Source organism: Vanellus vanellus (genome assembly GCF_965231255.1).
Source record: "Vanellus vanellus genome assembly, chromosome: 6".
Lineage (NCBI taxonomy): Eukaryota > Metazoa > Chordata > Aves > Charadriiformes > Charadriidae > Vanellus > Vanellus vanellus.
Window position 1 is genome coordinate 54,933,409 of NC_138911.1, and position 27,174 is coordinate 54,960,582.

Consider the following 27,174-nt stretch of genomic DNA (forward strand, 5'->3'; position numbering starts at 1 on the left):
GTTTATTAAGGATGCAGTTTACAAGGTGGGTCAAGTTGTTATACAAAATCCGTAGAGAATTTCAGTAACTGTGAATGTCACTCCTCTGTAACAACTCTGTTAGCACTTTTTTCCTCCAGGTGAAACTAAGAGATTCTGCCTAACTCAGCACACTTCTGCTTTGATATTTGTGCTCCTGCTTGTTCAGGAAATTGTATTAGACTGAAAGCAGAGAATAAAAATTAATTCAACAGAAATTATATAAAATAAAGAACGGTTCCATTTAGACACTTAACTCATTGTCTCTTTTTAGAGTAAAATGATAAATCTCCCATCATCGCTGCTTTTTCCCCTCTAGAAATTTCACCAGGGCACAATAGAGAAGGACAATAAAATCCAGAGCATTACACCCAGATTTCACAACAGAAACGTCAAACTGTTAAAATAGAAAAATAGGCTTGATAATACTTTATGTTTAAGCCAAATAATAATAGCTCCTACCATATGTTGACAGATAGGAGGAAACTACTTAGGATTGATGGAGTGTTTTTTTTTTTTCCCTTCATTCCCCAGTAAAAATGTTTTCAAGAGAACAGAGCAACTCTTTCCCATTCTCCCTCCACCTCTGTGAGCTGTCTTTGACTGCTCTGTGATAGGGTGGGGTAAACAGTTCCTTTGCAGGTTGGTGTTTGAGAGCTCAGCCAAAAGGCTGCGCATGACTCCTCCCTCACTCCTACCTCCTGCCCTCCTCTCTTTTCTCCCTCCCACCTCTTCCAGGCCTTCCTAAGGAGCAAATGCCAGCATGGCTGAGAGCTGTAAACTTGATCCTCAACATCGGACTGAAATGCTGACCTGATCAGCAGCAACCAGAACCTGAAGAAGCAGAGGGTCTGATGCATTAGAGCATTAGTCAGCTGTGATACCAAGCGAGCTGTTTTTTTCACCTTGTTTTGACCTGAACAGTCTCATCTTCTTTAAATAGTGTCGTTCAAACTGCAGTCGCCTTGCTTTCGACAATTATGCTTTTCAAAATACTGCCTAAAGAGAATAACTTTGGGTTCTTATTATCTCAAATGAATGACTATGAGCACAGAGCAAGTTTTTAACTTGCTCATAGTTATTCATTTGAGATAATTATTAGGTTTGGCGGCTTACTTATCTGATCAGTATCAGAGGTTAAAAACCCTCTAGAAATTCTTGTGCATCTTGTGCTATTTTGTTTCTGAGTCATATTAAACTGGAATTACCATACAACATGAATTCATTGCTACCCTCTCAGAGCAGAGGATGCTGTGTCAAGAGAAAACAGAATAGACCTGGGGAGGCAGTATTTTCAAAGCTGAGGTTATATACAGCTTTTTCTTTGTTCAGGTGATGTTTTTTTCCATTAGAAGTGATTTGGGGGCAAAGCCTGTGGCTGTGGTAAATGCATTTCTGGTATTATTTTCCTGCTCTCAGTCCTTTATGCTGGGAAGAGGGGAGAAGGTGGTGTTTCTTTCCCCTTAGGTCCAGCCTCATCATTCTTACTGAGATTGGTACCCTGCAGTGGCATTTTGGAGCTGTGCAACAGGGCAGGTAGATGGAGGAGGCAAACTATGGGAGAGCATAGGAGTGAAGGAGACTGTTGACCTCCATTAGTCTGCAGACTGGCTGTGGCCATGCCTGATGCCTGTCACCCTGGGGCTCTGTTCTCTCCCCCTGGGACTAAAACAGTCCTTCTATGCGGAAAAAAAACTCTAAAAGTGTGCCAGCCAGTCCATTTTCCATCCTCGAGCCCAAACTCAAGGTCCTTACCAGAGCTTCTGGGGCAAAAATCTCTCTTCTCTGCTTGTGGCAGGCCATCCTGTGCTTTGCAGCTGTGGTACAGCCATGACCGTCCTTGTGGTCTGTTGCCACAGCACTGTGCATCAGACAAAATGTACTGAAAAAGGAGGAAAAAAGTCTCTGTACATCTCCATCCTCTTTATATAGGTGTTCCTGACTGAGCGCTCTGTTCAGAAAGGGCTCCCTTTGCTTCACAGCTGTGTAATTTACATGGAAGCTGGTCCAGGAGGAATCTCTTTCATGTAGCTCGCTCAAAGCCCCAGTTCATCAGTATGGATTGCTAGCTGTGCGCTGGGGGATTTATGGTACACAGTGGGGTGTGTGGAAGTCAGAGAAAAAGACAGAGTGTGAGGAAGTGTAGGGAATTTTTACCCTAGAAGAAGAATTTGTATGTCCAAAAGAACTGTCTTTCAGAATAAGAGTTGTGTTCTCTCTTTTTGCCTGCAGAAGAGGTGCTGCATTCCTGGAGTCAAATCCAGGGAAACATTCCCCGAGTCATGGGGAAAGAGACAGTGATGTCTTTAAGACTGAACTTGCCCTATTCTTAAAAAAAAAAAAAAAAGATAAGCCTGTGAAAACAATCCTGACTTAGGTAGTAAGTTACAAAGCAATGGTTGACTTCCTCAGAGTAATAATAATTATTTAAACATATCCACGTTCTCCTGGTGATGTTTGTCCTAAACATGGTGTGTGGGAGGAAGAGTGTAGTTGGAGGGCAGGGGGAAGGATGAAAAATTTGAAGATCGCCATGCCAAAACACTTCCACAACATGTTAAAGAGAGCTACTTTGCAATTACAGAAATGATGGCTTAATGGTCTTTTTAGCCACTGAAAAGAAGAAAACAAACAAACAAAAAAACAAAACCAAAAAAACCCAAGATCATAGCTGAGAAAAGGCCCTTGCATTCAATGACATTCTTGTCAGGGTCAAGTACGAGTGGAGCCTGATTTAGTCATAGACTAAATGTAGCTGCAGTTCTGCAGTCCTCCAAAGTGTAATCTATACTAGTCATGCAGAGCGAGTGCTTTGCTGGTTTCCAGCTAGGACTGCAGTGTCCTTGTTACGCAGCGAGGCTGCTCAAGGGTGCTAAAATGCTTACTTGCAGTTGTTTGAGCAGTTTCTGCGGTGGCTGATTGATTTACTGTATCTGGAAGTTCAGGCCTGGAAACCCGAGCAAGAAAGAATGCCTTCACCGCGGTGGCAAAGGCTGAGTGTTGAGAGGACAGACAGCTGGCGGGTGACCTCAGGAAGATGACAAATGGGGGATCAGGTGCCCCTGCTCATCTAAGAGCGCTCCCAACCCTTCTGCTCACAGAGGCGCGAGTTACGGAAGTCACTTGCACTGAAGAAAGGCTTCCTCTGAGCAAGGTTCCTAGACAGGAACATTAACCTTTTGTTAGCAGCTAAGTACGCAGGGGTAGTGAATTCAAGCAGCTATTTGGGAAAGAGTTTAAGCAGAAATCCTTTCAGTTTGAAGAAAAAAAAAAAAAATAATCCAAGTGGTAGTGGTTGCACATATTTTGGAGATGATGTCTGGAACACTGGCAGCAGGAATGTGTGGTGCTGAGATGTGCGGAGAGCAACAAGAAGCAAACTGCACAGCATAATCGGTGGTGGTTCTTGACTGACCTGCATGGAGCTATTAAAATGACTAAGTATATTACTGAGAGGAAAGCAGGACGCGAGGACGCCCCCCAACAACTGAAGAAAGAAAAGTCAGCATAGAACTTCTATCCTTTATAGAGTTGAAACGTGAATGAAAATAAATTGGGTAGCTTTTAGTTTTCCTTTGCTTGCAAAGGATTATTGTGTTTGCAGGTTCTGCTTTCCGTTTCCCATTTTTATTTTCAAACAGGCAGTCCCTTGCTAAAATGAGAACTTTCAGATAATCGCTGTCTTGAATCTGCCCTGTAACAGCACAGAAATCTATAAACCAGTTGACTTAGACCAGCTGAGAATATGGCTTCTTTCTCTGAAGTTTGCCTATTGGGGATTATTTTGTACTCTAGCAGCTTCAGGGGGTTTTGTGTTTTTTTTGTTTGGTTGGGTTTTTTTTGTTGTTGTTGTTGTTGTTGTTTTTTGTTGTTTTTTTTTTTTTCAAAAAAAAACCCGACCAACAACAAAACAATTTGACCTCTGTCATTGCTTTAATTTTTGAATGTGCATGCAAGATTTCCAGCATTAGCTCAGATTGCAAAGACAGGAATGGCTGCTCTCTTGCATTTCAACCTTTCCAAGGTTGCAACTTACACAGTGATGCTGCCTGGTCAAATCCTAAGACAACCTGATTAAATGTAGCATTTGATTATTATCAAAGGAAATATGCAGACACCCATGGTGAATTCTGGGCTCACATGAGATGCAAAACATTTATGAAGCATGCGCTGGATTTACATATGTGAATTCTCATTGAATGTAAATCTCTAGCTTGCATAACTCAGTGGAAAAAAAAAAAAAGAGGTTTACTTAACTTGTTAATGTTTTTAGCATATTGTCTACAGGTGTAACTTGATTTGCAATTCCTTCAAAGATGGATATGGGTCAGTTTGTGCCATTTGAGGGGTTTATGTTCCATTTCAGAGTGCTTTAAGTCAATAAAGTCTATAGTTCATAGTACATTGAGTCTATAGTCCTTGTCTGCCTGAAATAATTGTATCAAGGCCAGTGCCTTCTTTGGTAGGACCCTGCAGCGGGACTGGAGTTGTCTAAAAGCTGTTGTTACAGTAGTGCCTGCAGAAACCTGTATACACAGCCTGCAAGTGGTCTCCCAGGACTGTCGATTCAGCCTGCGGCATAGAAAATGTAGAAAATGCATATTAGGTCAGACTAATACAAAGCTTCCTTTATTCTATAAAACCTTTTTCATCATTAGTTTCCTGTCTTTACACTTTAAAACATCCACTTTTAAAATTATATCAGACAGTTTCTGTAGGGCAGAAGGCATTTTTCCGTGTTCTTTGATCTTCATTTCTCCATGCTTTTTCATCTTACCTTTAGGCAATAGCATTGGATTCTCAGTTACTCCAAAGGCAAATGTTTGTTTGTGTTAAATAAACGTGGGTACTTGACTCTGGTCTCCTGTCTGTTTAAAAACTAGAGCAGCAGCAGAATTGCAGCGCTAGGAAAATACTGGAGAACCAGGTGCTCTCTAAAATTTTTCTTCCTTTAATCTTTTTTTTTTTTTGACCAATAGAAGAATTAGATTTTTCCTTTTTTGTTTTTTTTTTTTTTAATGACTCATTCACTTAGGACCACTGAAGATGTATTTTGAGATAGCTGTCACAAGAAAATTTCCCTCCGTTCCATCCCCTGATGTATTATCTTTTCAGTGGAAATGTTTGGTCTCTGGAGTCCAGATTTCATCACAAAAAGAGGAAGTTTTCAGGGAAAGCAGCATGGGAAAATTTGATTCTGTTCTCATCCCCCCAGCAAGGATGGCTTCTTTGACTTTGTGTCTTTGCATTTAAAGATTTTTTTTTTTTTTTTTTTTACTGCAGGGTTCACAACTGTACTCAGCAATGTCATAGGTAATTTGTAATAAAATCTCTGATACAGGTAATTAGATATATCTTACAGTTTATTTATGTGTTTCACCATTAAAGAGGAAACAGTTTATGTGAAACATCAAATAAAAGTGCCTTAGTTTTTGTGTTAAACACCCTGGAGATTGTTTTATTGGTCTGCAGTAGCTCAATGGTAAGGAGCGAAGCTGCTGCTTTCGGAGCAGGAGCACTGAGCCCCAGGATGCTGCCAGGTTGCTGTTGCAGCGGGGCATGTGTGGCTTTGGGCTGCCAGGGTCCAAAATGTTTGTCTTTCAATATAAGGGAGAAGGGGAAAAGAGAGGAATAACTGGTCACTGATTTCTACCTTTGGAGTGAGAGCTGGCTTTATCAGAGACAGCTGTTTCATGGCTAATATTACTTTTCTAGGCTTTTTTTTTTTTTTTTGCTCCCTCCTCAGTGTCCGGTAGCAGACCTCTGTGCTGTTCCATCTTAGCTGAGGTGCGCTGTGGTAAACCTGTTTTATTTTAATTTTAAAGAACTTTGTTTCACCACATGCAGTTGACATGTACTCCTGCCCAGAGACACTCTGACAGCGTTTGAAACAAATTGCCATTTAGAAAAAGCAGATGGAAGAGGCTAAAGAGAATCATTAGAGGTCCTAGATTTCTTTTATTGATTTTGTGGGTTAGGGGTTTCTTGGCTTTTCTGCTGGGAAAAGTTATTTCTGGTAGAACAGAGTTCTTCACTTAAAGACCTAAAACTGAGAAAGAAAAGGTCTAGGAGCCATGAACTCAAATTCCCAATTAAGAAGTTCTTTCTTAAATGTTCATTGTAATGAATAGAGACCCATTAGAGTCAGTAGGCATCTGATTTTGAAGAATTTATTGCAAGATGAAGACTTTTAACTTTTCCTTACTGGAAAGCTGGTTGGAAGTAAAGGGGGAAAAAATACTCAAACATAATTTAAGTATAGATATATTTATTTCCAAACAATTCAAGTGAGCCCCTGGAAACGTCATCAAAGGTAGAGTCAGTTAGAACTAGAGGGTTTGCTTGTAATACCAACCATGGACTCAGCCGTCAATTCTGGCAGCTTCAGCCCCTAAATAAGAGAATCTCTACTGCGTTGGAGGCATAGGTGGTGGTTTTACGAGCATGTCGTAAGCTTCTACACCTGATCACATGCTGGTTTGAATGAGAGGAACTCTGGGCATAGCTCTGTGAATTGTGACGAGTAAGTGACAGTTCTGCAGCAGTCTCTTGGGGCATAGGTGTGTGAAATGGGCTGAGCATGTTTGTGGCATGGAAAAGGCTGGGGTCTGGCACTCAACTGACACTTCGGTGAGCAATTTCTGCTCACTAAGCCCTCAGAAAACTAGCAAAGCTAACTGGTATTCTTAATAATAAAAAAATAGACTGGCTTACTAAGCTGAATCTGAACTGGTGGATCTGCTGTTTGCAGTGGGATTGCTGGGGCTTCAAAGGTGGTGCCTATGGTAGCTCTCTGGTCTTTGGCAGGATTTTTTTGCTAGCCAAAACTGCATTGTGGTATTTAGAGTGACGTTTCCTTGTACCCCTGCGCTACAGACTGTGTTTGGTCTTGTCCTGCGGGAAGACTAACAGGTGACATAATCTGGTTAAAAATATATTCTTTTTCTGTCTGCCTTGGTATCTGTTGTATTTGGACCTCATTATGCTTAGCAGTTCCTTGACATTCACACTGATTGCTGAAATTGTATACACAGAGGCATAATATCCAGAAGCATTGAAAAAAAAACCCCAACCAACCACCCCTCCGCCCCCAGCTATTGCAGTGGGTAGCTGCCTGCCCCTTTGCTAGTGCTTGCAGCAAACCCCACATTGCGGTAATTTGTTGTCCACTTTGACTTCCTGCTCACGTTCAGATTAAAGTGATTAAAACAGTTACACTGTATTTATCAACCAAATGATGTCTTGGTTCCTTGAGGCAGCCGTGAACCTACCCCTTTCCAGGGAACGCTTTTTCCAATTCAGCTGTAAAATACATTTTTTCCCATTTAGTCCTTGTTGTCCTGGAGAGTGGAGAAGAGTGGCTGGTGGTAGGTGCCTCGCGGCCATCAGGGCTGGAAGCCTGACCTCAGGAATGGTGCAAGGCCTGCAGGAGGTACTGAGTTGGGCTCTTGAGGAGCCTCTGCTGAGTTCACGATTGTGTTAAAGTTACATTATGTGTTGGAACAGGCTGTGCTGGGTGGTGTTTGGCAGGAATTTCTGATACCAATAAAAGCTGTTTTGTTTTTTTAAGATTTGAATATGATGATAGTAACTAAAGAGTGTCTATTCAAATAGATGAAAGACTGCTTTTTGACTTTTGAGTACTTGGGATCAGGCTTGTAGATAGTCTGTGGAGGGATGAATTGCTATTCTGTACTGCTACTTTGAGTACCAGCTTTCTATGTGTAGTGTTTTTGTCCTACCTTAGACATTACAGTCTCTGAGACAAGGAAAGCCACACCATATTTGAATAACACCTAGCGAAAGCCTGTTCCCAAATGAATTCCCCAGGGCTATTTAATGAAGAACAGCAATGAACTTGTCTTGTTTTACAAGCAAATTCTGCTTTGGCTTCGTGGACTGACTGTGTGGTAGAACTGGTTCAAACAAATCCAGAGTTGAGTGGAGGAGCTCAGTTTTTACCTGCTCAGGGACTATAGAGTCACCCAGGCCACACATTCCTCAACGAAAAACAGACCAGAGAAAATACATTTTCTTATGTGCCCGTCTCATCTGTTAAGACTCAGTCTCTGCAAGGATACTCTGAATAACACGTCGATAGCTCATCCTAGAGACTTGGTACATCTAATGAAAATACTGTCTCCAGAAAGGTTCAGGAATGCAGCGTATGCGACAGCCTTACTAATGCTTTACACAGTTTTCCCAACTGGTGTATTTTGCTTGCTTTCATGCAACCACTATTTATTATTTAAATGATGAATCTGGAAAATTTCCCAGATCTAATGTCTGCCCCATTACTTTATCTTGGATACTGTGGATAATCAGATGAGCAGTAAATCTATTCTGAGAAATGGAATTACGTTGTCTTTTTTTTTGTCAAACAACTTGTGAGTGATTTTTCTTTTCTTCACCCCCATAAAATACCTAATAGATCAAAAGAAGTAAAATCTGTATGCCAAATAGACATGAAATACTGTGTACCTCTAATAATGCATCTGCAAAAACACCAGTGGAACTGCATTTATCTTGGATAGATGGGGGAAGATTGTGTGAAATAATCCCAAACACTGATACTTTCAGTTGGGTGGGTAGAGGGAAGTTGGTGGGGTTTTTTGGCTTGTTGGTTGGATCTTTGGGGGTTTTTTTGTCTTTTTTTTGTGGGGGTGGGGTGGTGTTTTGTTTGGGTTGTTTTGTTGTTGGTGGTGGTTTGTTTTTTTTTTTTTTTTCCCTGTTTCCTTGTTTGATTGTGCTGTTTCTTTACCCCATCTGATTGTTTCTGAAGTCTTTCCTGAATTTCTCTGAAATGAGACTGCCCTGTCGAGCAGTGGCAGGGGGACATTTGCCAGTGGTCTCGGATGTTGCCATCTGATGATCTGGTGTTGGGTCCTCTGGCTTTTTGAAGTGGTGCAGCGGCTGCCTGGGCAGTGGGTGGAAAGGCACGGGGGATCGCGCCCGTTGCCACGCTGAACGCCTCCGCATAATTCTCCAGCGGTCCTAGTCATTCCTGATGAAGTGATGGTGACACGGCCTTTGGAAAAGAGAAAACATGAAGGAAACCCACTCCCAGGAATGACCAGCTTGATTCTGACTGAGCCTCTGCACCAAGTGTGAATTACGCCTCTTTCCTTGGAAACAGGAGGCTTTTTTTTATTTTCACATGGTGATGAGAAACTAAAGGTCAGGAATGAGCCCCCTGAAGGCTCATGAAGAACAAAATACGATGTGTTTTAACTGATGTGAAAGGTTAATGGGGAAGATCAACATCCAATGGCTGCAGCTAAGGAAAGGGGGCTTGTTTGGGCAGAGCCTGAAGCAGAGCGTAGGCATTAAGGTGAATGGGAAGTGTGAAACCGTGGGGCAGAGAACACACAGCCCTTTAGCCCTGCTGAAAAATAATAGTGCAGGCTTTTTTTAACTTCAGAGTTTAGTCTGCCCTCAGTAAAAACAAGTTACATTAAAAAACTGTGCACCAGAAAAAGCAAACCTCTCTTTCCTGGTTTCTGCTTATAAGATTTACAGGTACTTAAAATAAACCTATGAAAAACAGACCTAGTGTGCTGGAATTTGCTAACTAGTGAGAGCAATTACCTCCAGGTCCCAAGACCTAACGGAGCTTGACTTTTTGGAAATAAAACTTGGCAAGCGCTTCTTCCTGCTGCTGTTGTAAAGGTGTACATGAAAAGATGTGCTGACCTCTGCCAGAAACCCCAGGAATCCAGTTCAGAGAGATACTCCTGCAAAGGGCACGGCTGGATTCAGGCAGCACAGATGGGGATCGGTGTGGAAAAGCCGGCAGAACATTCGCTTCTCATTGTGTGGCTTCAACGTGGCAGATTCTTTGCAATTGCCTGGTGTACCACAGTAATTAAATGGGTCAAGAGCAGTAAGTTTAGATACTTAACAGAAAAATAAAGACCTCACTTGACAGCCAGCAGCATGTCGGGCTTGTTTCACAGGAGTAAGGAGAATTAATGCAGGTTGCCATAGTAAAAGGTGATCTGAGCCTTTTTTGCAATGATTTTGTATTGCTTCAGAGATCACATACCAATTAACTATAAATGCTGTAATAGCTGTAAATCGGGCCTTCTTGTGAAACTAAAGCCCCAATTTCAGATGACCTAAAAAAAGGGAAACAATTGGATGGTTGCATCCAGAGGGTAGTGTCAATGACTGAATGTCCAGATGGGGATCAGTGACAAGTGGTGTCCCTCAGCGGTCTGTATTGGGACCGGTACTGTTCAATATCTTCATCAATGACACCGACAGTGGGATTGAGTGCACCCTCAACAAGTTTGCAGATGACGCCAAGCTGAGCTGTGTGGTTGACATGCCTAAGGGATGAGATGCCATCCAGAAGGACCTGGACAAGCTTGAGAAATGGGCCCATGTGAACCTCAGCAAGGCCAAATGCAGCATCTTGCACCTGGGTCAGAACGACCCCCAGTATCAGTAAAGGCTGGGGATGAAGGGATTGAGAGCAGCCCTGCCGAGAAGGACTTGGGGGTACTGATGGATGAAAAGCTGGACATGAGCCAGCAATATACGCTTGCAGCCCAGAAAGCCAACTGCATCCTGGGCTGCATCAAAAGAAGTGTGGCCAGCAGGAGGCAATTCTGCCCCTCTACTCTGCTCTGATCGGACCCCACCTGGAGTATTGAGTCCAGCTCTGGAGCTCTCAGGGCAGGAAAGACATGGACCTGTTGGAGCAGGTCCAGAGGCGGGCCGCAAAAAGGATCAGAGGGCTGGAGCACCTCTCCCATGAAGACAGGCTGAGAGAGTTGGGGTTGTTCAGCCTGGAGAAGAGAAGGCTGCAGGGAGACCTTATAGTGGCCTTTCAGTACTTAAAGGGGGCCTACAGGAAAGATGGGGACAGACTTATTAGCAGGGCCTGTTGTGATAGGACAAGGGCTAATAGTTTTAACATAAAAAAAGGAAGATATAGAGTAAATATAAGGAATAAATATTTTTTTTTATTTTATTTTTATTTCTTACAATGAGGGTGGTGAAATACTGGCACAGATTGCCCAGAGAGGTGGTAGATGCCCCATCCCTGGAAACGTTCAAGGTCAGGTTGGATGGGGCTCTGAGCAACCTGGTCTAGTTGAAGATGTTCCTGCTCATTGCAGGGGAATTGGACTAGATGACCTTTAAATGTCCCTTCCAACCCAAACTATTCTATGATATTCTTCCTCTCTCCTTTTAGTGATATGTAACAAAAGATAAAAGTAATGAAAAACACACAACCAAACCTTTGTTAATATAGAAATGTAAAATAATCCCCTATTTTCTCTGGACTGCTCCATTCATGAGTGGAAAATGAAGTCTGTGCAATAAAATAAACATGATAGAAGTAAAATCTGAGATGGGAATTGATTTTTATAAGACTCTGGTTTGGAGGGTGGAGGTAGTTTCACACCAGCATTTTGAAGGAAATTATTTGTCATTGTCAGTATCCCTTCATCATTCCTGGCTGGGGGAAGGAGCTCCTGTCTCCCACAGCAGTTGTAAAAGGCCTTTGGGAAGGATGAGATTTTCCTCCTAAAATATTAAGGGACAAGTAACAAGAATGTTAAAAAAAAAAAAAAAAAAAAAATTAAAAATCCATTAAATGCATTCTCCCACAAAACAGGAGTTCTATGCAGACCATCTTCCCTTGCAAATGAAGAGATGGGACCAGCTTTGCTGCTGTGTTTGTAGTTTCCCTTTGGACTGAGTGCTACTAAAAGGGTTTGTGCCCTAATGTCTGTGCCTGTGCTGATGGGAACCCGTGTTCAGAAGTGAGGACCAGACTCCATCATGAGTTGGTACAAAGCGGCAGAGCTCACCCGAACTTGGCCACAGGAGGGAAATTCAGTCTCTCAGCTTCAGTGTCTCACTGACAATCACTCAGAAATGTTGCTCATGTCTGTGCATTGTGGTTATTAGGTGCAAAAAATACAGTTTTAAAAATGTAATTAATCATTTCGAAGTAACCTCTTTTTCTACACATTTATGGCATCAATGGGTATGACTGTTTATTATGTCTTACCTATAAAATCTGACCTGTTTTATATACTCTTTATGGAAACAGTGTACAGTCATAAATTAAAAGATGCAACTGTTTTGGATATTTTACTGGTGGTCCTGTATTTTCCTGCCAAAAGTGCAGCTGGTTTAGGTTTCTCGGGATAACATTATAAAAGGCTGTATGCGTTTTGCAAGTTTATGCTTGAATTGCCAAGCCAGAGGTGGAATGACTCAACCTTCCCAGGAGCAACATGTACCAAGTGATGAATCAAAACAGCTAGCTGAAGCTCAGTGGCTCACATGGTGACTGTGAAAAGCAGTTCTCATTTATGGTATTTTATCTGCTGTTCAGAATTTGAGATGGTCATTGTGCTGATCGTGCTGGGCTACAGCCTGTGCCTCTCTTTGTATTTGATGGGGTTTGGGTGCAAAACTAGCTGGTCTTGTATCTGTCTTACGTGGGGTGCGAGAGCTATAGGGTTACAGCATTGAATGGAACCATTCAAGCCCCCCTGAGCAGACACCTTTAATGGGAGATCTCGGCACGCATGACTGGGTTTGGGCCCTCAGAAGGAACTAAGGAGAGCCAAGAGCTTGCGGCAGTGCCAGCGTAGGTAGCGTGTTTCAATGCCAACTCATCAGTCTGGCTGGTTTGGTGTAAAATTAGACGGCTCTGCAAATGGGTGATGATGCTTAATTAGTTGTGAGGTTCAGAGGCTTCTTTAGCCAAAATGTCGATGACAGCCTCGTACAGATCTAATTCCCTGGTGTTGGTGGACTTACTCCAGATAAAGATAGACCCGAGAGCACAAAGTTTAGCCCTGTTGTCATCAGAACAGTCTGCTCTGGGGAGTGCCTAGACAGAGCTGAAACCCTCTGATTCCCATGGGAGTGCAGGGAGGCTTGTGTCTTTCTCATCTTAGAGGGAACTATTTGGGTGGGGGGGGCGGCAGTGGAATGCAACCCTCCCTGCCAGAGCGAGCACAGAAAATACAACCCAGTGAGTGTACTTAACCCTGTGCAGCCTATTGCAAAGAGCCAAAGTTTTTCAGCACGCTGGCTGGGCAGCTCGCCTGAAGGTGCATCGCCTTCGTCATTGTTTTTACTAATGGAAGTTTTACACTGATACATCCATAGGTGGCTAGCAGTGGCAGCTCCATCTCCTTCCTTTCTCCCCAAAAGTAGCCTGGACCTCGCTGTTCTATGAACTATGCAGGTATTTGTGTTTATTTCTGCTCTAAAATAATGCTTCTCTTTGTTCTAGGTATCTCAACCATGTACGAGCCGCCTCTCCGCAGGATCTTGCTGGGGGCTACACTTCTTCTCTTGCTTGTCACCGAGCCTTACAGGATGCTTTCAGTGGTCTTTTCTGGCACCCCAGTTAGCGGGTGTGCATCAGCCTGTGATCAAGGGACACCAAACGGAGCGAAAAGAAAGTCAGGCCAGCAAAGGTTGGGTAAAATTGCTGCCATCTGCACAATGGCTAAGCTGCAGTCACTTTTCTGTGTAAAACCAGCTGTGTTTAAGTGTTAAAGGAAAAAAAAACAACCCATCTGCACAAGAGCTTTGTAAAATGGTAGATACATTTTTGTGGAGGGGGAAACTCGTTAGTCATGTGGCACTTTGCTGAGGGAGGCTGAAGCAATAAGCCACATCTAATGGAAGATGTGAATAACTCAGCTGTATATGTTTGAGGTTTAAAGAAATACACTTGTAAATTTTTTTTAAGTAAAGCCAGACTTTTTTATTGAAGTTTGTGGTTTTACTCTTATTGCAGGGTTTTATTTGCACAAGCATTTAAATGCCATTTTGATTATAACATTTAGTGTCAATATTCAAGCCTACATTTTCTTCCCATAAAACTAGTTTCCCCAGTTCAGACAAGTGGGTTTTTCCTCCTGCCAGCTGGATGAGATGAGAAACCCTGGAACTGTGCTGACACAAGTCTTATGCAGGATCCTTCCTCATGTCACTTGGTTCTTACCTTTGTCTGGAAAACAAATCTTTAGCTCAAAGTCTTCCAACTGTGTTCCTCTAGAAGCAATCTAAGATGCCTTGATGATACAAGGCTAGATCATTAAAGTAGTCAAAATTGGTTTCGTTTTTTTCCTGTTTAGCCCTATTTGCAACTTTCCTGTCACATGTTCATCCCTTTGTCTGGCTTTTGGGATGATCCTTGTCACTTGACCTGCTGCTTTTATGTATTCCTTCCCCTCTCCTTGTAGTGGAAGGTGGACTAATTGCAGCAGAGATGGGCGTCCTGTGGCAGGATTGGTCTTTGCCATGAGTATGTATGAACTGCAGGACACTGGAAACTGCCCAGGACAGTGAGCGCCTGTAGCCTGGACCACGTTTTATGGGTCACCCATTAATAGTTGTTGAATACTGCTCTGAGGAGTGTACTAAATTAATGTATTTTTTCTATGTTATAATAAAGAGAATAATAAGCTCTCTTCCAGACTCGGTGCTTCCTTTATTAAGGAAAGTGGAGGGAGGTGTCAAAATTTCCATTGCCCTTTCTCTGAAATCCTGTTGTTTGTGCCCAGAATAGTTGCCAGCAGGTAATGTTACACACAAGGCAGAAGTGTAGAAAAGGTTGTAGCCTGCAGAGTATGGTGCCCTGCCAGGGGCAGAGGGCCTGGCCTGAGCCAGAAAGCCTGTGGCTGGGTGTTGTGTAGGACTCAGCCGCACGCTTTGTGTTAGAGGCTGCTGGTACACTTGCACTTGCGTTGCAGTCTAGCCCTGAGATGAGTGCTGCTTTCTGCCTGCAGCCCTTCCTCCTTTCCTCTCAGCTGCACGGCTTAAAAGTTGACACACCTGTTATTTACCTGTTCCCTCAGTCGTGGGTAGATGGCTGCCACCACCGCCTAGCTGCTCGTTTTCCTGGCAGCCAGCAGCTGGGGGAGTTCATTCCCTCTGCCACAGACAGCTGACAGCCTGTCTCCTCTTCCCAGGTACAAGATAGTGGCAGTCCTTCCGGGATTGTGCTCGGGACCCTAGGAGGGAGTAGCAGCAACCAGGGGGAGTCTGTACTATTCCAGGCTCACCCAGGCTGATAAAGATACACCTCACCGATGAGCTGCTTTATATTCAGTTTGTAAAGCCTCAGGTCATTGCTTTAATGAATGCAAATCTGCATATGCATATTAATATGTATCATTTAAATACATTCATGCAACTTGCGTCTACATTGGCTGTCATTTGCTATTTAATGTGGAAGGGTTATATGCAAGAGTGGCAACTGCACAGAAATATGGGAAAACCCCTGGTTATGAATATAGCTACATGTCATCCATTGACTGGCATCTAAAATAAAGTTGTCCTGCTAAAATAACAATGGCATTTAATTCTTAAGTGAACAAAACTTTTAAGACCTGAAATCCTTCCTTGTCCTGGGATACTTTAGTCACATGCTGAAAATAGTTACGTAGTTGACTTGCTTAACACAAAAATGGTGATCAAACCCAGGTTTCTGTGAGTTCAGTAATGCCAAGAAGCCCTAAATTTGGACTGTGAGGCAACGCATGCAGTCAAAGGGACCTGCAGTCTCTGGCAGTAGACGGGTGCGTTAGCATAGATCACAGGCTGACTGCATCATTCCAGAATGGTCAAGGGCCTTATCACTACAGCAGTGTTCATGGAGGGCTCTGAAAGAACAAGAGCAGCTTTCAGCATTTACAGAAAGCCCGCAGGGCTGCGGTAGGAAGGCACGCAGCAGCGTGAGAGCATAACAGACAGCAGAGATAGCATCGCAGGCCAGAGGCCAGAGCCCAGCGCTTGCTCTTAGAGGAGCAGTGACTGGCAGGGAGAGGATATGATGTGCCTGTCACAGCGAGGGCAAATAGGTTAAAGCTGCTGCAATACCATTTTAAAGGCCAGTGGAGGAACGCTGGGGCTGGAGTGGCAGGCCAGGGAAGTAATCTGTACAGCAGCTCGCAAGATAGTATGAGTGAGTCATGATGATTTTTTTTCCCCCTGGTTTGATAAATGCAATCTAGTGGTAACCACGCTGTGAAGGCTTCCTCAAGAGCACTGGCTGTGTAGCTAAGGGAAAGGCTACAACATAAAGCCACTGAGCAAAACAAATCTACGGGCCTTAGCAGTTGTTTGGGTGTGAACCGAGACATGGGGTTACAGGCCCCAGTGATGGAGCCACAGCAGCAGAGCCAGGGAGGGCAATGGCCATCTGGTCACTGCGGTGCTAGGCATGAGCTCTGAGCTTGCACTGAAGGAAAGTATCTGAAACCGAGAGGGGGATCCGAGTTCTCTGTCCAAATAAACTATTTGTGGTTGACATTGCCCAACAATAGTTTGGATGGGTAAGAAAAGGAAATCAGAGGCTTTTCGAATCCCTGCAGAATACAGGCAGCTCGTCAGAGAGATTGTCCAGGGACTGCGGCAGAGGAGCAGTCAGGGAGGTAGGGGAGAGCTCGGAGATGGCAGAGGCACAAAAGCCACAGGAGGAAGCGGTTTCAAGATGAGAGGACTGTTCAGCCAGGTACTGGTTGTCAGTCCAGTGCTTCAATGCAAGCCTGTACTTAATCTGCAAGTGATTCCAGTCTTTCCTGCTTTAACGGTGGGCAAACACTAAGTAAGGAACCAATCCCTACCTAAATCTCAGTGTTAAAAAGCATTTATTACTCCAAAAGCCTACAGACAAGCATATATGGCTATTTGGGCCTTTTTTGTATCTTGGGTTAAATTTTTGAAAGGTTATCTTGCTTACACAAGAGCCGTCTGTGCATCTGCTAACAGTAATCCAATATTCTTAAACACCAAAACCATTTGTCAAAGAGAATCCAATGCAAGGGTTAGGCAAGTCATCTTGCTAGACCCAACAAAACATAAAAATCCATTTTTGCCAAAACCGCGCATTATCAAAATGACACAGCAGAAAACTATCCCAATCTGCGTCACTGAATTATCATGGGGTGTGAAACAATAGAGAGCAGAAAAGTACCAAACACATTTATTAAAAAAGTGAAGTTTTATTTTTTTTAGAGTAACAACAATTTCAATCTGCTTTTTGATCCCACAATTAAAAAAAAAGTTAAATGCAGGAAGCAAAGCTCATAAAGGAAAGCTGCAGCGTACATTACGCATCTCGGCACCTGAGATGGGTAACACAGGTACGCTTCAAATAATTCAAGGGTTAAACCAGAGGTAACCTAAGTATACCTTACACAAACTACTAAGGTAGTTACCATAACTCTCGCCTTCAATTCGGTAACTTTTCTTCAGGAAAATCTTTACTGGTACACAGACGTTTGGAGGCTGGTTTTGCTGGAAGAAGGTGAGAAAAGGTAAGTTATTTAATGTACAGTAAGCAGATGGAACTAAACCACAAGCCATGTAACACTTAAGGGATTTAACAGGAAGAGAGGAGAGTTAAAATCAGGATTAACAGTCACAAATGAAAACTGTTACAGCAATAACGGGGGATCTTTACTGAATGCCAAAAAGCACTTTCAAAAAACCTGTACTGAGCTACATGTTGACCTACATCTCAGTGCTTCCCAACAACAGCGTAAAAATAAGTTTCATGGCATTACAGCTTTATCAAAACCTCCTTTCCTCCAGTTCACGTAACTGCAAATGGAAAGCCTCCCCCCCGGCCTTGTCCTGTAGTGCAAAGCCCAAGATCATTGAAACCAACTACCTTCTACAAGTACTTCAAGAAATGACCAATTATGAAAAAAAAAGTAATCAAAAGATCTCTAAGGATATCCATTTCTCAATTAAATTGTACAGAACCAGATTCTGCTGATGTAGTGACTCCAGACCTAAACTGAGTCTATGCAAGCGTAAGGGACAAGGTCAGAACTGGGACCAGTCACTTGGAAGTACATCATTGTATCCTGGGTGAAAATGAAGATCCAGTTCTTAAGTATTTAGCTAACAGAAACGTGTGCTTGATGTTATATACCCTATCCTCCCCCAGTACACAATCTGAGGCATAAAGGTCTGGTTTATGGCCTGTGGGATGATCCTATCCAGTCCACCATTTTTTCTGTGGAGGCTCACACTGGGATCAGAGGAACGGACAGCTGTTACTGAGAGCACATGAAGCCCTGCAGCTGCCGCACATGTGCAGGCGGCTCAGTCCTGCCAGCTACCTCCGCGCTCACAACCAAATACAGAATTGCTGTCACACGCCTGAAGTGACCCACAGGGCTGACAAGGTGGGACCAGCATGGGACAGCAAATGGTGTAGCCTGAAATCCAAGTGCCACGCAGGAGGCTTGTTCCTTACCTTCATCAGGGCAGGGCCTCTTGTACAGCACGTCCGCTGGAATCTGGAAACTGATGCACAGCATCTCCTTGTTTGGTGCAACATTTCTAACCAGGTAAGTAGAACAGCGTCCATCTAGGGAGGTTCCCAGCGAAGCTTCGGCTCGTTCTTGAATATCTTTGGCAGGGTCATCATGTTTGGAGAAACCATAGCAGTGCACTGTGGGAAGGCCAGAAGTGCTACATGGCTCTCCGACTAAGAGATGCCTGAAAACATCTAGAAATTCAATAGCCAAAGCTGGCAAATTCATGACTATATGAAAAGAGGTTTTCTGTTCTTCATTCAGAAGTGGGAGCTCTTTACTTAGTTTTTCTCTTACAGGCCCCAGGAGGAAGTCCCTGCCATCCATGTTGAACGCTTTTATTTTGTTGTCTACTTTGTTTAGTTTGCAGTTGTGCAGGAGCCAGCTGTAGGATTCAGGATTGAGATCATTTGCAAATACGTGGCACTTTTTCTTTGCTGCTGGAATAGCAAAAGGTCCAATCCCGGCAAAGACATCAAAAAGGACATCACCGGGCTTTAAAAGCGCAACGATACGGCCGTGTTCTGTGGAAAGACGTGGGTTCCAGTAGACTTTGGAAAAGTCCAATTCATATGCAATATTATTTTCTTTGACCTGAAAGTCCAAAACATTTGCTTAAGCCTCTGTGTTCAAATTCCAGGCATGTTTAAGCATTATCAGTAATTAAGGCAGCTAAAAACCAAGGTGCTTTATCAAAAAGTAATACATACATTGACATTTGTCCCATTAGTAGTACACATGAATCTTGTATAAACAGATCTACTCATCAGAAATAGCCATAAGGAATGTTCCAACTGTCAATCCAGATGGCTGGCTTATGCATGTCTCAATCACCAGGTGGAAATAAAGCAGCAACTTAAAGTGACCATAAAAAAAAATATATATCTGAGGCTTTTCAAGAGCTTTGTGGCTAGCTGACAACTCCTTTATTGAAAGCAGACCTTGGGAAGATGCCTCAAGCCCTCCTTAGCAGAGTCCACATAGTAAATAAGCGCCTGAGAACGATACAGCACAAGAACGGCAAGTCAGCCAAATTCAAAACCACTGGGAGCCAATTCTGCAGTTCGAAAAAATACTGTATTTTATCTCTCAAGGTGACAAGAGTCTGGAAACTGATCCAAATCCAAACTTTGAGATGACCACTATCTTAAGAACAGACCTAAAAAGAAACAGTGTTTATTCAGATGACAGTGGAATGCAAGATAATACTCACTTTGTACCACCACACTTGAATCATGTGACTCTGATCTTCGGACCCAAATCACTGTATTGTTTGCTTTGCCAGCAGAAAACATACTGAGGTGTATCTGCACTCCTCGGTGTGCAGCTCAGTGGTGTGCTAGATGCTTAATGAGCTAATACCATCTGCATAATATTTGATTGTCACTTCTGCCTTGATGATTCAAATGCCTTCTCTGTGCATGTACAGGATGTTCTACCAAGCTATTCAACTTTTTTATTTGGTAATCTAATGTTTTCTCTTCTGAAACTGCTAACAGTTAGGAAAAATATTTTTTTGTCAAACCAGTGGCCAAGTTTCCAGCTAAAGACAAGAAACCCTACGTGAAGAGTACTTGGCAGTTACACAGTGCTTTACACCTGAAAAATGTCAAACCAGAGGAGAGACAAGGTTTGTCTTGCTGCTGACAGAAAAGAAAAAGGCATAGACAAAATCTTGCCTAAGTTGCAAAGCTAGTGAGATTTTAAAAAACCACAGTCTTATTTTCTGTACCAGCCACTGTACAAGGCTTGGTGAAATTAAGAAACAGCATTTTCTTAGATCAAAACCACTAAATATTTTGGCTTTAGAGTGAGAAACACCCCTTGCTACAAGTTTGTAATTAGTATCTCTGTAAGAAACCTTTTACTTCAGCTGCTTTTACATATCATTAAAATCTAGGCCATAAACTTGAAAGAATATGTATCTTCATGATCCCTATGGTTGTGAGTTTGCTCTTGGCAGACCAGGAGAAATGAACGTAGAAGTAACTGCCAACTCTTACACTCTAAAAGGGGTGTCAGGAAGGGCACTGTGCAAAGGAATGGTCTTAACAGCATCTCTTCATTACATCTTTCCAGTATATGCCTTTGGGTTTTAACATATTAAATTCAAAATAACAGTGGAAAAAAAACTGTACCTTGGTTACCAGGCTGCTCTCTCCAGCGAGCACTTCCATTTGAAAATTTCTGTATGTGCTGTCAATAATATTGGTTTTATTCACTACACAGGTGATTCCCGGATTCTTGTCAATTAGAACCTGGCCTGAAAGAGAGGGGAAAAGATAGTCCGGTTAAGGGACTACAACCTCTTAACGTTCTGCAAAAGATACAAACACTGCTTTTTACAGTTAAATTAACAAAAGTAAGCATGTATTAGAACAACCTTCCTCTAATGGTTCAGAGTTGCAGATGTGACATCTAAGGCACACACTTTATCCTGACCCAACACTCAGTGAAGTGAGACCACAATTACTGTAAGAGGAGAGAACTGTGCCTTCTGTGCACAACTACAGCATCAGCACAAGGCTCTTTAAAGTTGAAATATAAAACAATGAAAAGCACTCAAAAGTTTTCTTTGTACAAGTAATAACTTACCAGTAGAATAATCGTTAAAGTATTTTTTTAACAATATACAAAGTATATGAATTACTTTCTTGAGAAGAGTTGTTTTACATACCAATCAAATATCTGTATGGTAGCTGATGATCTCTCAGATTCAAATGAGCTATGTGACCAACACGGCTAAATCCAGAGGTGACTTCTTGACCTTCAGGAAGGACTGCTCGTAGGATCTCCTCCGACTTGAAATTTTCGTAAGTCAGCTCCAAGTTATACTTGGACACCTCAGGATGAACGTTGAGCTGTTTTAATACCTCTTGCTCCGATTCTCCCAATGAGAATTCTGGTATTTTATGAGGATCCAGAATAACAAGTCTACTATCCTCATCTACTGGATCCTCAATCACGCGCTTTAGACCAGGACGCTGTAGTACTGTATGTTTCAGGGACTTCAGCAAACTATTTACAATTTCTTTCTTGACTTTAAGAACAGGAACAACAACTGTCCTTTTAAAAGCTTCTCTGTTGAGTAGTGTCATCCCACGCACTTCAGGATGCGGCGAATACAGTTCTAGATTAGCTTTATCCTCCACACTTTCAGGCATTGTAAAAAAACTATTTTTTTTAACTACTACAAAGTGCCGAGGTATTCTGCCAGTATATTGCGCCAATAGTATCCAAACTGCTGGAAATGATGTATTTGATGCAGCTGTCCTAAAATGATTAGTTTTCAGTAGTCTGGCAGAGCATCCAAATCTCCATAAAGTCCTAGAAGAGAAATTATTCATTTTATAGACATTATGTAATCATTCCGTTAAAAAGGCCACAAATCACATAGATTTGCTGTTCTCTTAAACTAGAATTTCCATCTGTACCAAACAATCCACCATAGTTTAGTAAAGCTCTTTATTATGAATTATATACTACAAATTTCTGTCATTTTTGCAAAAGTATTTTTAGACTTAATATTAACTAACTTTAAGCAGTGAGATAATCCCCCCCTGCCAAAATACAATGACTTCTCTTTTTTCTAATAAACGTGATATTAATCCCACTAAGCCAAATGGAAAAAATCCTACTGTCTTGATTGACCGTTGGATCCCTTCTGTCTCTGATAAAATTCATTACCAAGCAGTGGCTGCTATTTTATTAGCACATTTATTAGCAACAGTGGTCATAATCCCTCTTCAGCAATTTCTTCCTCCTATACCCCAGTGGTAAGGGGTTACATACTCCATAGCGTCTTTGCTCCATGAGTTGCGTGCCAGAAAGACCATGAATTAAATGCAGAATTCCCCTAAAAGTACAGGGAAGCATTAGTAATGTCTGTTCAAGTGACTGAACCCCTCTCCACAGTTCATTCACAGGATGGGGACTTGAAAAGTAGCTTTACGCTTCTCTAAACAGTTTCCTCCACTACAGCCAGTCCAAAGGGGCCCAACTTTTCTGATTCTGCATCAGCTGCTCCTAGGCAGGAGCCAATGATTTAGGTAATGCGTGAAGCTGATATTTCTTCTGACTTCTTGGGAAGTTTGTTTTAAGACTGGGGGTTGATAGGAGAGACGCAAACTAGTTCTGAAAAGAAACCGGATCTCTTGCCTCCCTCAGACTTCTAGACCCGACATACAGGCTGCTGCCTTCCTTCAGGGTAACAAGCCATGCCGTCTCTTCTTCAAAAAAGGAGCTGCGCCCAACCCTTAGCAAAGCTGGCCCTGCTCCCATCCTCCCTCCCCCACAAACCCCAGCTCCTCACTGGGGCTCCCTACATCTCCAAGCCAGCTCATTTCCCTAAGCCGAGTTTTTGGCAAAGCGCACCTCCTTTCCTTGTTGACTCAAAAATAAACATTACATTCTTCACGTCTGCTACAGAAGAGAAAGGCTTCATCCAGAGGCCAGAGCATCCCAGTGTTTTTCTTAGGCATTCCCCTTCTCCCTAGCTGGAAACTGCTGGCGTAGTTTGCACTGGCTTCTCGGTATTACTTAAGCCCGCAAGATAAAAGCCCCCACGCTGGGCCTGGTCGGAGGTCACTGCAGCCATCCCGTCGCAAAAGGACTAACATCTTCCCAACGCTGTCTCTGGAAAGACCCGCCTTCCCCTCCTCTCCCCGCTCCTCCCCCCGAACCACCGTCCCGCCGAGATCCCCGTCTGCCCCGTTTTCCCCTGAGAGTAATCTGAGGTGACCCGGCGGCGGGGGGTGCCGCTGGAGGGCTGCCACCCACTCTGCCCGGCCCCAGTTCCACGAGCAACACCGGGCACCACGCACAGAAGCACCACGCACCCCCCGGGCGGGTCGGAGACGCCGGCCAGGCCTCACCCGGGGAAGGGACCCTCACCGGGGTGGAGGCCTCTCCGGGGTCACCGCCCCTCCCCGAGTGGAGCCCCGCTGGCAGCCGCCGCCTCAGGCCCGCCGCGGCCTGGACCGATCGCCGCTGGCCGGGGAGGTGCAGGCGGGACCGGGGCGGCCGCGGGAACTCGTAGGCCGCGGCCGGGGCCGCACCGTCGCCATGGCTACCGCTACCGCTCCCCCAGCTTCCCCCTTGCCCTCACCTCATGCCGAGCCCCTCTGCGCGCGCCAGCGCCCGCCCACGTCATTGTCGTCATCGCCGCCGCCGTGACGCCGCGCCGCCGCGCCGCTCGCTGTGGCCGCGCCGAGAGGGAGGGCGGGGCTGGAGCGGAGGCCACGCCCCTCCAAACTGGTGGCCCCGCCCCCCTGGCGGCACTCCCCTCAGAGGCGAGGCGGTGGGGCGCGGGGTGCTATGGCGCCGCCGCCGCGGGGGGCCGGGCGGTTCCTGGCCGAGCGGGGATGGTACCTGTCCGCTCGCGAACATCAAGAGGAGGAGGAGGAGGACGAAGACGGAGAGTCCGCCCCGCTGTTGCCGCCGCCGGGCAGCGTGCGTGTGAGGGGGCGGCTCGGCGGTGGGGAGGGGCGGCGCCCTGAGGGGAGCGCCCTGAGGGGGCTGCCCGGGCCCACTCCGTCGCGGGGTGGCGGGCGTCGGCTTGGCTTTACATCACTTCACTTCACTTCACTTCACTTGCCTTCCCCGGGTGCCGTGTGTCTGTCAGCGCGGTCTCCCCACCTCCCGTCCCCTTCCCGCCGCTTGGCGGCTCCCCGGGCCGGGAGGCTGCGGGGGCGGCCGCCCACGGCCGTGCTTGGTTGTGAGGAGAAATTCGGAGAGCGCGGCCCGGGCGGGGGGAGGGAGGGAGAGAGACAAACAGACAGACGGACCTCGGGCTCAAAGGTTGGGTGGATCGGTGCAGCTCGGCGGAGGGCGGACGGGGCCGTGCGGAGGGGCCCCCGGGAGAAGGGGGAGTGACACCTGGGGAGGGACGGGCGGGAGCGCGGGGCAGCGCCGGGCCCGCCGAGCTGGACGTGTGGTGCGGTGCCGGCGGTTGTGCCGCTGCCTGCGGTGCTTTAGTTGCAGAGCTCTGGGGAGTCCCGGCGCTGGCTCTGCCCCTCGCTGCTGTCGGGGGCACGCAGGGATGGGCAGCTCTGCAGGCACAGGTCTCGCTGCGCTCTGGTATCGCCGTACTCGGAGGCTGTAGACATCTTGAGATCCTTACGGGACAGCATCGTGTTATGCACGAGGATTTTGCACGGTTTTTAGAATGGGAAAAGAGATTTTGTTCTGATTTGGATTAGGGAAGGAGAAGTTGACTGTCACCCTCTCCCTTAAATTTCCCGTTGTAAGAGACCAAAGCACCTCTTTTGCTAATTGTACTTTGTTCTGCCCTTTCCACAGAATCCGCCAAATCAGGGTTCTTCCTTTGGTTTCTCAGTATTTAATTTAATGAATGCGATCATGGGAAGTGGGATACTTGGCTTATCCTATGCTATGGCCAACACAGGGATCATAGGGTTTAGGTAAGTTTTTGGTTTTTATGTACACTTATTTTTAAACTCAGCTTGTAGTTTTAAATGGAACAAAACTTGATTACTAAGACTCCTGTGAAAAAACGGAGGAAGAAGTAAATAGCTTGTGCTTTTCAGCATTACTGAGTAAGATCTTCCCTTTTTGGTTTAGTCATTCAAAACTGGCCTAACAGAAGTACTGCCCAGACATTGCATTAAATTGCCACGTGGTGGCAATTTCTTGGCTGTTACTCCTAATAGATTAATATTTATGTTTCAAAGCTGCTATCTCCTTTCATTCCAGAAACGGGCCTTCTGGAGTAGGATGGAAACATCTGAAAAATGTGAATCAGCTTGCGCTTTTGTTTGCACTTCTGCTCGTTGTACATACTAACCTATGAATAATAGGGCCAAAGTCACCAGAATTGTCATATTTACCATTTTCTAAGCATTAGATTCACTTTATTAGAAGATTTGTCTGTGTATACATGTACACACAAACACCTGTGTTGGTCCTCTTTGAAATTCCTCAGGCCTTTACACTGTGTCGTATGTGATATGCTTTGGTGAACAATGTAAGAAGCAGTGGAACTTAGCAAGTATTGGGAAGGTCAGAGGCCATGTGAACCATAGTCAGCAGATACAAGCCATAAAATGAGGAAATCTTGTCTTGTGGTAGCTTAATTCTTGCAAAAGTAGCATCCTTAAAGATAGGAAGTACATTATGCTGTTAAAGTGCTTAAATTGTGAATATTTTGGTTTTTTTTCAGTATCTTGCTGCTGATTGTTGCCAGCCTTGCTTCTTACTCTGTATTTCTTCTCCTCAGTATGTGCACTCAGACTGGTAAGTGAAGAAGATTTATCTACCAGTGATCTGTGAAATACCTCCTCACCTATATCACAAAGACATGACCCAGTATAATAGTTATAATTAACAGCATGTTTACAGATAGCAGTGTCTGATTTACTGGTGTTGAAATATTTAATTTTTTTAACAATTGCTATTTGCCATTTAAAAATAAGATTTTGAAACTTCCCATAAGAAGTTGATGCCAAACTGACTGGTTTCTATTTTTTTCAGTTGTAATTTTTTCAAAATGCCTCTCTCATCTTTCCAAAAAGATAGATCCTGTATTTCTGTAGCAAAATTATTGTGGTGCTGGCTGAACTGTGCTACTTCAGTGCGTACTCTTGCTTCCAGTGATGGCTTAGGGGCAATAAAATACCAGACTTTTAATTCTTCTACTTGTGATATATATTTTGTTTATGGTTTGAAATGGATACCTTTCAGGTTTTGTAATCGGATTGGATTATCGTAATTCTCATGGCATTTTATGGCAAGGTTTTACAGCGTTTTTGATACTGAATGAGAAGTCACGTTGCAGTCCTTAGAAATTACGTTGCTTTGAGAATGTTCAAACAGTTCTAATATCTGCAATATAATCTGCTAATGTTTTAATTTTTGCTTCTTTTAATTGTTACTGAAACAACTGACTAGTTCCTTGAGTTCTCATAAATAAAGATCATGTTATAGCAGGAACTCTCCATCTCTTTCAGTCACCTGGTTATTGTTTCCCTCTCATCTGTTTTCTTCTCTTTTCAAAGGTGGTGGGAGGAAGCTTCCGTTTCTTTCCTTATTGGCTTTGTTTTCTATAGCTAGCTTTGGTCTCTCAGATGATTGCTTCCTGATTCTTCTTAGACCTGCTGCTCCTGTCTTCACCTGTTGAGTGATCTTCATACATTCTTAAAAAATATTCTTCAGAGGTAGGGTTACTTTTATGGCTGATATCGTTGGCTGCTTGATGATTTGGGGCTAAGTCTTTAGTAATTTTTTTCTCCTCTTGGAGCTCTGCTTATTAGAAAGGAATCGGGACCTGAAATAAATAGCTAGAAAGATATATAAGAAGCAAAAAATAAAAAGGGGGGGGGGAGGAACTTGAGGTACTTTTTTATGGTCTTTGTTTACCTCTTATTTGAGGCTGAAAAGTTCTGTGTTAAATAGGTGCTAAGTAGTGTTATGTTGTTGTCTGTTAAAATAATAATTAAAGACATCCTTGCAAAAGAGCTACAAGTGGGAAGGGAAAACGAAGGATTTAAGCTTTTTGAAGTAAGAAAAGTTTCAATGTTATAAACTTAGAGACGTAATGTACAAGAATGGTTTAACTCCTCAGTTATTGTCCAAAGGCAGCATTCCACCCCAAGAAAGCGTTTTTTAAATACACACAGCTGAAAGCAAGGAATACCTCTGAAATGACAGGATGAAGTATTTCTCTTGTCTGAAACTAGCACTTTACGTTTAATAATTAGTTATCACCTAATGTTGATAGGTAATACTAGCACCAGAACTAGGTCTAGATCAGTTTGCTGGACTTACGGCCTTCTGTGTATTGATTTTTTTTTTTTTTTTTTTTAAATAAGATTTCTCT

The 27,174-nt window shown here is 43.8% G+C and overlaps 3 protein-coding genes across 5 annotated transcripts in view; 2 read left to right on the top strand and 1 right to left on the bottom strand.

The window, feature by feature from the left end:
• MNAT1 (MNAT1 component of CDK activating kinase) overlaps nt 1-14,477 on the top strand; it is a 129,924-nt gene extending 115,447 nt beyond the window's left edge. For 2 of the 3 annotated variants that reach the window (XM_082484888.1, XM_082484887.1), the window contains one exon: nt 13,289-14,477. In XM_082484888.1, coding sequence (XP_082341014.1) covers nt 13,289-13,409 — 121 coding nt within the window. In that variant the 3' untranslated portion in view covers nt 13,410-14,477. The remainder of the gene's footprint in view (nt 1-13,288) is intronic. The other variant, XR_014269296.1, reaches the window with a different exon arrangement.
• A 2,535-nt stretch (nt 14,478-17,012) lies between these two features.
• TRMT5 (tRNA methyltransferase 5) lies at nt 17,013-23,472 on the bottom strand. The gene is made up of 5 exons (XM_082484934.1): nt 23,446-23,472; nt 21,016-21,665; nt 20,477-20,601; nt 18,278-18,932; nt 17,013-17,307 (listed from the first exon to the last, which is right to left on the bottom strand). Exons 1-5 carry the CDS (start codon nt 23,448-23,450, stop codon nt 17,243-17,245), a joined length of 1,500 nt encoding a protein of 499 aa, XP_082341060.1. The 5' UTR covers nt 23,451-23,472; the 3' UTR covers nt 17,013-17,242.
• Nucleotides 23,473-23,639: 167 nt separating this feature from the next.
• The window catches only part of SLC38A6 (solute carrier family 38 member 6), a 40,396-nt gene continuing 36,861 nt past the window's right edge, over nt 23,640-27,174 (top strand). The window contains exons 1-3 of the mRNA XM_082485454.1: nt 23,640-23,789; nt 24,639-24,760; nt 25,519-25,592. Of these exons, the coding sequence (XP_082341580.1) occupies nt 23,655-23,789; nt 24,639-24,760; nt 25,519-25,592 (331 nt within the window). The 5' untranslated portion in view covers nt 23,640-23,654. The remainder of the gene's footprint in view (nt 23,790-24,638; nt 24,761-25,518; nt 25,593-27,174) is intronic.

Coding starts and splice junctions, on each gene's coding strand:
- TRMT5 (XM_082484934.1), bottom strand. Junction 20,602..21,015: donor ACCATACAGATATTTGATTG/GTATGTAAAACA, acceptor CCTCTCTTTCAG/GCCAGGTTCTAATTGACAAG. Junction 17,308..18,277: donor GAGGCCCTGCCCTGATGAAG/GTAAGGAACAAG, acceptor ACCTTCTTCCAG/CAAAACCAGCCTCCAAACGT.